General features: G+C 64.9%; 1 protein-coding gene across 2 annotated transcripts; it reads right to left on the reverse strand.

Moving 5' to 3' along the window:
- Window positions 1-231: 231 nt before the first annotated feature.
- ECEL1 (endothelin converting enzyme like 1) lies at window positions 232-9,003 on the reverse strand. 2 transcript variants are annotated; one of them, XM_069574702.1, is made up of 19 exons: window positions 8,859-9,003; window positions 7,004-7,893; window positions 6,248-6,316; window positions 6,032-6,142; window positions 5,863-5,955; window positions 5,545-5,669; window positions 4,677-4,899; window positions 4,390-4,482; window positions 4,055-4,153; window positions 3,742-3,816; window positions 3,437-3,540; window positions 3,099-3,157; window positions 2,945-2,996; window positions 2,291-2,358; window positions 2,005-2,129; window positions 1,613-1,678; window positions 1,155-1,250; window positions 875-951; window positions 232-708 (listed from the first exon to the last, which is right to left on the reverse strand). In XM_069574702.1, exons 2-19 carry the CDS (start codon window positions 7,787-7,789, stop codon window positions 609-611), a joined length of 2,421 nt encoding a protein of 806 aa, XP_069430803.1. In that variant the 5' UTR covers window positions 7,790-7,893; window positions 8,859-9,003; the 3' UTR covers window positions 232-608. The 2 variants fall into 2 exon arrangements, with proteins under 2 accessions (XP_069430803.1, XP_069430804.1); XM_069574703.1 differs by lacking the exon at window positions 4,390-4,482.
- Between the last annotated feature and the right edge of the window lie 564 nt (window positions 9,004-9,567).

The following is a 9,567-nucleotide window of genomic DNA, read 5'->3' on the forward strand; positions in this document are numbered from 1 at the left end:
CCCTTCTCCAGGGGGTCTTCCCAACCCAGGGATCAAACCCAGGTATCCCACATTGCAGGCGGATTCTTTACCAACTGAGCTATCAGGGAAGACCCACAGTGGATGGTTGGTGGGAAAGACAAGAGCCGGGGAGGTGGGACAGAGTCAGCCCAGCTGAGGCCACCAGGAGGGGACAAGAAGGTCTTCTTTAGGTCCCATTCCATTAAGGTAAGGAGTTCATCCAACCCCACCTGCTTCGAGGGCCCGTGAGGAGGCCAAGGCGACAGTAGAGCAGCTTTATTGACCAGACTCAGCAGCAAGAACACAGTGAAGGTGGGGGCCCTGGACAGTGCAAACTGGTGGAGGCTCTGGCTCCCAAGAGCCCAGTCTGGGGACCTTAGAGTCTCTGCCCCACGCCCTCCTGGAGCCCAGCCTCAGCCCTGCTCTGGGTCTCTCCTGGAGTGGGAGACAGCGGGGCGGTGTGGAGTCTCAAAAGGGCTGGGGAGGCAAGGACGAGGTGGTGGGGGGGTGGCACCCGAGTGGACCAGAGCCGGGTCCATGCCTGCCCCGGCAGCTGGCGGGAGGCGGTTCGTGCAGGGAGGGAGGGGTGCACAGGTGGGCGGCCAGGCTCACCACACAGAGCACTTGTGCGCAGGGTTCATGGGCGAGTCCTTGGGGCAATGGAAGGCCCGGCCGAACTCCTCGAACTGGGACACGCTACCCAGCACCCTAGGAAGAGACCCACAGAGTGTAGGTCCCACCAGACCCCAGCTGTCCTTTCCCACCCCACCGCGCCACCCTTCGCACGCCTCCCGCCCCACTGACACAAGGAGGGATGAGGCCCAGGCAGCCGGTGGGGGGGGGGGGGGAGGGGGGAGGGGCGGGGGGGGCGGACCTGTAGTGCTCAGGTGCGTGCTTGTCGGTCAGCACCTGCAGGTATATGGACTGCGACCGCCGCTTGATGCACCAGTTCTGGGGCCAGGTGGGGGAGTGGAGGGGAGCAGGAGAGAAGTGAGGCCAGGAGTCCACGGACCAGCCTGTGCAATCATTCCTCTGCACACTAGGTCCTCATCCCCCATCACAGCCTGGGGCGGGTGGGCATTGCCTCTGAGGAGTGGCCCATGGGAGACAGGCTGGAAGCTGACCCCAACCCCACTGGCCCCCACCCGGCCCACCTGGGCAAAGGCGATGAAGAAGAGCTGGTTGTGCGTATACTTGAGCCGGTGCAGCGGGTGCTCAGGGCCGTGCTCGCGCACCCACTTCTGATACGCCTGGGGGCGCAGAGCATGGAGCTGGGGGGCCCATGCGGGGCCACCTGGCACCCTCCACCCAGCCAGCCGGTCACCCACCCCAGGTCCACACACCGCCCGCCAGGCTGAGCCCTCGGGTCCCTAACTTCTTCCCTCTCCAGAAGGCTAAGCCCAGGCAGGGGGCACCTCCTCCAGGCAGCCCTCTTTGCTTTCCCAGAAGTTGATGGACTTAGGAGGCCCTCTGCCCAGCACAGCACCTTCCCCTCCAAGACCAACAGGACGGGGTCGTGGGGGAGGGGTGTCGAGGTCTCTAGTCCAGTCCTCAGGGTCCCCTAGCCCTCCCCGCAGGGGTGGAGGGCATGGCGGGGGGTGGGGGGGCTCACATAGTAGGCAAGCTTGAGGCCGCCCATGTCTGCAATGTTCTCTCCAAGCGTGTGTTTCCCATTCACCTGGCGAGAAGCAAAGAGGCTGGAGGCTGCCCAGGCCTTCTGGCCTCCTTCAGGTCTGGCCTCCCTGGGCCCTGTCCTCACCCCACCTTCCCTTTCCCAGAAATTCTGGGTAGGGCTCCACCACCTTGTGCCCCACGTGCGTGTGCATCTGTGTGAACTCATGCACGCACCCAAGTCAATGTACACCCGGACCCTGGCGGGTGTGTAGGGACCGGGGTCCCAGGTTTGTGCAGGGCCAGGAGTGTGCCAAAGGGTGTGCACACGCCTAGTCTGCGCTGGCCAGGCCCGCCTGAGGGACCCCAGGGACATCGAAGCGGGGGCCTCACCCGCTGGTTGTAGACGGTGAAGTTGTCGTAGAGGTGGACAATGCACTCGGCCTTGCGCAGGAAGCGGCTGTAGGAGGCCTCGGTCCACCAGTGCAGCAGGTTGCCTGAGCGGTCATAGTGGCCTCCTGTGGGCAGCAGGCGGGGGGGCTGAGGCTCCCTGTTCATCCAGCCACCAGCAGGCAGGCACGGGGTAGCTGCGGAGCCTCAATTAGTCCTCACCACCCTGCCTCCCCCACCCCCCGCCATTGCCTGTCCCCCACCCCCTCAGGCCGCCTGCAGGCCTCACCCCAGTCATCGTAGCCGTGGGTCAGCTCGTGCCCGATGATGGTGCCGATGCCCCCGTAGTTCAGAGACCTGGGCCGGGGCAGCAGCGTCAGGCCCCAGCCTCGCCCGCCCTCTGAGAGCCCCACTGGGCTGCTGCCCTGGCGGCCTCAGGAGGCCCCGGCCAGGCCATGAGGCAGCCAGGAGGGCCAGTGTTCCACTGCCCCAGGACTCTCATGCCTCCAGCTTCCTTGTGGGGTATGTGAAAGGGGCCAGATACCTGCAAGCTCTTTTAGGAAATAACATCTAACAGATTTCGGCAGTCAAGGGGGTGGGTGGAAACAGGGGTGGAGGGAAACTCAGGCACCCCATATGGGATCTAGCCTTTTTCCTAGATCTTTTTTCTTTAATCTTTTTCCTAGATTGCTTCACTTTTGAAATGCCCAGAGAAGCCCCAATCCAGGTAAAAAGGGACTCCGGACATTTAAAAGAATGAAAAAAAAAAAAAACCTACACTTTTTTCTAAATAACCAATGAAAGGGGATTATGGGGACCCAGGGTTGCAACTGTCACGACTCCTGTGCCCAGCCTGAGCCTCGGGCAGTCTGAGCAGTTCCCTGCCCACCCTGCAGACAAGGCCATGGCCGGGACCCTGGCTCACACCAGGCCCCATACTCACTGCGGAAAGTCAGGGTCGTACAGCGTTGGCTGCAAGATTCCAGCAGGGAACACTGCCGAGAGGGCGTGGTCAGCAGGAGACCCGCCCCACCTCCAGGCCCTGCCCACCCCCACCACAAACCCCACCCCCACCCCGGCCCGACACGCCCCCTTACCCATCTGGTTCTTGTTGGGCAGATAGTAGGCATTGAGTGCCTGTGGGGGGAGCAGCCACCTGTGGAGGGAGGCTGGGGTCAGCTGGGGGAACCCCCACTCCATCCCCTACACCCCCTGCCTCCTAGCCTCCTCCTCCTTAAAGGATGGCCTGATGTCCCAGCCTACTGCTATGTCCTGGGCCTCTCCCAGGCGGACCCCACACCCTATGCAGGCTTGGTGCCCCCTCCCCATGCCAGCATCTGTGAGGCAGTGTGCCCTCCTCCAGGTATTGATAAGAAACACTGTCCCCATGGCACACCATGGCACCCCTGACCCCTGCTCCAGGCCAGGTACCCACGTGGACTTGTCCACCTCCTGACGGATCTTCTTAACTGAGAGCTGGATGCTGAAGCGGATGCTGTTCAAGATATTCTTGAAGTAGGTCTTCTCGTGGACCTCAAACTGCACAGGGGATGGGCAGCACTCAGTGGCAGGCCAGGGGGCAGGGCCAGACCAGCACCCGGCAGGTCCCATGCCCTCCCAGTGTCCATCAGCTGAGGGCTCTGGCTCCTTCCCTGCAGTGGTGGTTGGTCTCTATGGGGGTCTTGGCCATAGGCCTGGAGAAGCGTGGCTGGTTGGGGCAGGGGCAGTGGGCAGGCCCACCTCATACTCCTTGTCCACAGCCTCCGGTTTCAGCAGGAAGTCCGGGTAGCCCACCATCACCATCATGTACTGAAGCTGCAAGCGAGAGGGTCAGGGGTGGGCTGGGGCCTCAGGAGATAAATCCCTAACCCACCAAGGGAGAAAGCTCCAGGGCCAGTGTAGGAGTGGAGCTCAAGGAAGCAGGAGAGGAGGCTGGGTGATGCCAACTCCATAGAGGCATCTTTGTCTCTTTTGTCACCCCAGCACTTGGCATAGAGTAGGCACTCAGTGCGTGTCTATGGGACTAACATATGGGACCAGGATCCCATTTCACCTTGGCCCGTGCGGCCGCCTTGGTTTCAGCATCCATCCAGTCTAGCTCCTCCAGGCGCTGGCCCAAGATATACTTGATGTCTTCTACCAGCTGCTGTACCTGCAGGGTTAGGGGTCAAGGATCAAGGATCAAGGGATCAATCCAGGAGGCCATAGCTCTGGGTCCCCAGCACCTGGAGCAAGGGGTACCCCCCTAATCATTCAGCACCACTTCCAAAGCCCAAGACTTGGTGCTCAGCACCAAGGGGAGACCTTGGCGGTAAGAGATTCAGGCCCTGGACCCTGAAAGGAAACTTGGTCTGGAAGGGGCTAACTGCCCCAGCAAAGATCACGTACATTCCTAGGGCCATCCCACTGAGCATGGCAGAGCAGGCCGGACAGGAGCTTGGTGGGGAGAGCGTCCTGCGGCTGACAAATCAGGTAGGCTTCCTGGGGGAGGAGGCCCAGTGAGGAGCACCCTGGAGGCTCAGAGAGGGCTCAGCCCTCCCTGAGCCCGGTGCCCCTCGCTGCAGGGGGGATGTGCGGGGCTCCCCGTGCTCCTCATGCTTGGACCACAGTCATGCAAAAACTTCATCCCCGGCTCAGCACCCACTCCCCCACTCCCCAAGGCCAGGCAGCCTGACCTTGGCCTTGCTGGCAGCCGAGAAGTGCTCATGTACAAACAGGGCACCAAGTGCCATGCCAAAGTGACGGTTGGCCTGGCCCAGGCAGACACGGGCCAGCTCCTGTGGCTTGTCGCTGCCCTCCATCTCCCGGGCCAGCTCATGCAGCGCCTCTCGGAACGGCGGGGACAGGTGCTCACTCAGGACCACCACCACACGCCACACCAGGTAGTTATGCAGGATCCTAAGGGCCAGGTGAAGCAACAGGGTGTCCCGACAGGCGCCCCACCCCCACCCCTCAGCCCAGGGCAGGACCAAGCACCTGCACAGGACTGAGGGTCATTGCAGGTCCTCCCAGCCCCAGTCAGGGAGAAGGGCTGGGCCCGCACACAGCAGATATGCCTCGGGCCAGCGAAAAAGCTCTGGGTGCTCCTGGAGCACAGGCCAGCACCGTTTTCCACTTGCCATGTGGTGGGAGAGTGAGCACTTGGGGTGACTGCCTATCTCAGAGCTGGCCTCGAGGGGCCTCGGCTCCTTCCTGAGATGGGGCAGAGGCCAGGGAGGTTTTCCTCCCGGTGGCCGTGGGGGAGCAGAGTAACTGCCACTGCGTCCCCTTTTAACTTCAGGCTCACTCGAGTCTTGCCATCCCCACATGTGAAAACTCAGCCCGGGAAACTCCCGGCCCTGCCCAGGGTCCCACACAGTACGGGGGACAGCCAGGTCTGAACCTAGGGATCGGGACTCCTTTTCCAGTGCTCCTCTCCTGCCTCCCCCGTGCGGATACTGGACTGAAATGGAGGCAGGGATTCGAAGCTCTCCAAGCAGATAGCTCTGGGATTCGGGGGAGGGTCCCGGGGGAGGGGGGCAGGTGGGCGACTGGCAGCCCTACCTGCGGGGGGTGGAGCGGATGAGCTGCGACACCTGCTGCATGTAGTCCGTGGCCAGCAGCACCACCTCCTCGTCCTCTGAGAAGTCCTCCTGGAAGATCTGGTCCAGCAGCCACTTCCACCGCAGCTGGGGGGGGGGGGGCATGGGATGGGGACAGTGGGACCAGGTGTGGCAAGGACCACAGAAGAGACAGAGGGCCAGGGAGAGGCGACCAGAGGTCACAGGAGTCCATGGCCATGGAAGGCCTCGGGGAGGGGACGGCCCGGGGGTCCCAAGATCAGCACCTCCCCACCACCCCGCAGGGCTGGGTGGCACTCACGTGGGGGGTGATCTTCTGCAGTTGCCCTAGGGTCACCTTGTTGTACACAGAGCTAACGTCTCGCCGGAGGTCATCATACTCAGACACTGTGATCTGGGGATGAAGGGCAGGGTTGACCCAGCCCCGCCCGAGGCTTCCCGCCCCCATCACGAAGCCGGCGCCTGCTCACGTTGGCCAGCCGCTGCTCCAGCTGCAGGATCTCCTGGGCCTTCTGCTCCACTGCCTCAGCACCCAGGAGGCTGAGCAGGCGCTCCATGAACACCCGGTATGCTGCTAGGATCTGCACCAGGAAGGGGCAGGGCAAGGATGCAGGCAGTGCTAGGCCCCGGTCCATGCCTCCCTGAGCCCCAGGGCTTCCCCAGAACCCCATCCCATGCTCCCACACCTTTTCGCTCTCCTCATCCTGAGCTAAGTACAAGGTCCTTTCTGGCAGGGTGAGCCCGTCCTGGTCAATCTGGGGAGAGATGGGGGTCAGACATCAACACTGCGGGTTCCTGCAAACAGACTGAATCCCCTTCCAAAAGGCAAACGGAGGACTTGCCAGGCATCCACTGTCACAAACCCCCAGAGCATAAAGACGACAGCCCCTGCCTCAATCCAGAGCAGCTGGTCCCAGCCTCCAGGACTGACTGGCCTAGACTGGGGACTGAATGGGTATGGCTCCCCGGCCCCCACCCTCCCTACCCCCTGACCCAGGTCCCTCCAACCGTCCTTGTCTTTGCTCTTGAAATCCTTTCCATTCCCCACCCTTGAGGGGCACTCTCGCGCGCACTGACAGCTGACCCCTGCCCGCCCGCCCCACCCCCGCCCCAGGCATTCCAGCCAGTTCCAGCCCGACAGGCCTGTCACCACAGCCCATCAGCACACCCCTCCCAGAGCTCTCACCGCCTGCCAGAGGGCTGGGAAATTGCGGCTCCCGCGGCTCCGCTAAACACCGCAATTACTCGAGGGAAATTACTTGAGCCCTCCTCCCGCGCTCTGCCGGTGTGCGCTCCCCTCCATTCCCCTAACCTCCCTCTTCCGCACCGGTCTCCCGGGCGCACAGGGCGCGCGGGGCAGGCGTGCCAGGCCGAGGCACTCCTAGTTCCTAGCCGCCTGTGGGGGTGCCCGTGGCGGGGGGTTGGGGGGGTGGCTCACTCACGCGGATGACGTAGCGCGAGGAGTTCCTGTCATCCAGGCTGACGGTGAGCGAGAAGAGCGCGGCGGCGCTGTACACGCCCTGCGCCTTGTACAGCAGCCGGTTGAGGTCCCAGCGAGCCGCCGCCCCCGGGCGCTCCGCCGCGCCGCCCAGGTCCCAGCCCCCGCAGTCCTCGATGACCTCGAGCATGGGCCGCGGGCCGAGCCGTTCGATTTCCCTCATGTCCAGGCAAGAGCGGAAGAAAGCGCGCACCTTGCGCTGGGCCGCGCCCCCCGGCCCGCCCCCGGGCCTCGCCAGCAAGCGCCGCAGGCGCTCCTCGTTCTGCTCGCCGATGGCCGCGATGGTGCCGTAGGTGAGCTTGTCGTCCGGGATGGCGTGGCGCCGCAGCCAGCCGCCGCACGCGAAGGAGTAGAAGTCCTGGCACGGGTCTATGCTGGCGTCCAGGTTGGCGGCCAAGAAACGCGCGGCGCGCGCGAAGGCCTTCCGCTCCGGGCAGCCCTCGGAGCAGGCGGCGCCCCCCGCCGCCCCCGGACCCAGGTACTTGAGAGCCAGCATGGCGGCCAGGATGGCACAAAGGCCCGCGGCGAACACCAGCCCCGACAGCAGGCACACCTCGCGCCGGTTCCAGCGCGGCAGCCCGGCTCGGGCCCCGGTGGCGCTGCGCCCCGCACCCAGCGGGAAGCCGGGGGGCAGCGACGTTCCCCGTGCGCCTCCCCCACCGCACCGGCTCACGTACTTCACCTCCTGGAACTCGTCGTAATGTGCTGTCATCGAATACGGGGCCTCCATAGCTCCGCTGCCGCCGCCGCGCAGCCCTGGGCAGTCTCTGCTACAGCAGGCTGCACCGGGCCGCCAGGCTCCCAGCCGGCCTCTGCATGGCCGCCGGGCCGCAGCTGCAGGAAAGGTAGACAGGCTCAGAAAGGCACTGGGGCCCGACGGGACCCACGAGCCCGAAGAGGAAGAGCACAGGCCTAGGTTCAAAGGCTGGAGGCCACCCGGAGTCGCCAACAGCGAGTGGGCCTGGGGCCTGGCCTCCCTGCGCCACTCGGGGTTGGAGGGAGGGAGAAGGCTCCGAGCGGCCACCAGCCACTGTAGGCACCGTCCGTCCATTACCGTCCCCTGTCCCCGCACACACGTGCCCGCCGCAGGCTGGGGAGACCCCTGTAATAAAGCGCTGGGCACTGGGCCTGGCACATAGTAGGCCGTCAGTGAAAGGCTGTTTCTCTTCTCTTCACTGCTTGCCCCCGACCTGCTACAGACAAGGCCAGATGCGGGGAGGGGGGAAGCGGAGGCCGGGAAAAGGAGGTGTGGTCAGTGCGGCGTCTATGCGGGCCCTGAAACCGCCTTCAGCTTTCCGCACTGGAACCACACGCTCAAGAAGGAGCCTCGAGAACCAAACTTTGTCCTCGCGGATGTCCGCAGAGCCATCCCCGGCCCCGTCCTCTCTATTCAATGGCCAGAACCCTCACCAGTCCTTTTGCCAAGCCCCCGCGCCGGCGCGCCGTCCCGCCCAGGATCAGGGAGAAAGCCCCGACGGCCCTAAAGGACCCGGGACCGGTTCCGTCCCGCGTCCTCGCCCCCCGGCCCCTCCCGGCTTCAACAGGTTCTCCCCGGAACGCAAACTTGGACGAAGTTTCATCCCCGGCGCAGAGCGAGCTGGCCCGGTGCGCCCCGAGCCCTTGGTGGGCAGCCTCCCGCGTCGCGCCGGGCAGCCCGCCGAGCCCGAGCCCCGCGCCCGCGAGTCGCCGCCGCCGCCGGAGCCGGAGCCGCGAGGACGCAGACAAAGCCTGGAGGCTCGGCGCGTTGGCGGAGGTGGCTGACGGTGGCCGCGGCGGCGGCGGGCTCGGGTGCCACTTACCCGGCAGGTGCGCGCTCGGGCGGCGCGGAAACAGCGCAGATGGAGCCCGAGCCGGAGCCGGAGCCCGGGCGGAGCGGGGCGGGCGGCCGCTCTCTCTGTGCGCCCGCCGCCTCCTCTGCTGCCGCGCCGCGCTGCGCCGCCCGCCGGCCCCGAGAGAGGGGGCGCGCCAGCGGCTCCACCCTCCTCCGCTTGCCCCCCGCACCCCCTCCTTCTTCCTGCCTGCATCCCGGCTACCTGTCAGCTCGGTGGCAGCTCGGGGGCGGGGAAGGCGGCTGCGGGAACAAGCTCCTGAGGGTCTGGCACTGATTCTGGGCTCGGGAATTCTAGTCCCGAGAGGAATGAGGGTCCCAGGTACCCTCCGATTCGATGCCCCCTCCCCCGCCCCGCAGGGATGCCTGCCAGCCCGTCTGAAAGATGCTCAAACTAAAGCTGATGAGACGATGAGCCAGCCCAGACCAGTCCACAGGACTGGAGCACCGTCCAGGGAGGACTCACGGATAGGCTGTGGGGCACGCTGAAATAGTGCCGGTACCGCCTGGACCAGAGCGCTTTCAATCAGGGGTTTCCCAGTCCTCTCCTATAGCTCCTGTCCATGTCCAGGCCCACCCCCCAGCTCTCTCCACCCACCCACCTCCTCCGCAACCCCGCTGCAGGCGCCTGGGTGTTGGTTGGCAGTGATGGGGGAAGGGCTCTGGATACTGTTACAAGA

The sequence above is a fragment of the Ovis canadensis genome, chromosome 2 (assembly GCF_042477335.2).
Source record: "Ovis canadensis isolate MfBH-ARS-UI-01 breed Bighorn chromosome 2, ARS-UI_OviCan_v2, whole genome shotgun sequence".
NCBI classification, from domain to species: domain Eukaryota; kingdom Metazoa; phylum Chordata; class Mammalia; order Artiodactyla; family Bovidae; genus Ovis; species Ovis canadensis.

What these genes read in the sequence shown, in the direction of transcription:
- ECEL1 (XM_069574702.1), bottom strand. Translation starts at nt 7,789, where the DNA reads ATGGAGGCCCCGTATTCGATGACAGCACATTACGACGAGTTCCAGGAG. An exon ending in TGGAGCAGCGGCTGGCCAAC is followed by an intron (nt 5,956 to 6,031) that starts GTGAGCAGGCGC and finishes CTTCATCCCCAG; the next exon opens with ATCACAGTGTCTGAGTATGA. An exon ending in GCCCAACAAGAACCAGATGG is followed by an intron (nt 2,997 to 3,098) that starts GTAAGGGGGCGT and finishes CCCTCTCGGCAG; the next exon opens with TGTTCCCTGCTGGAATCTTG.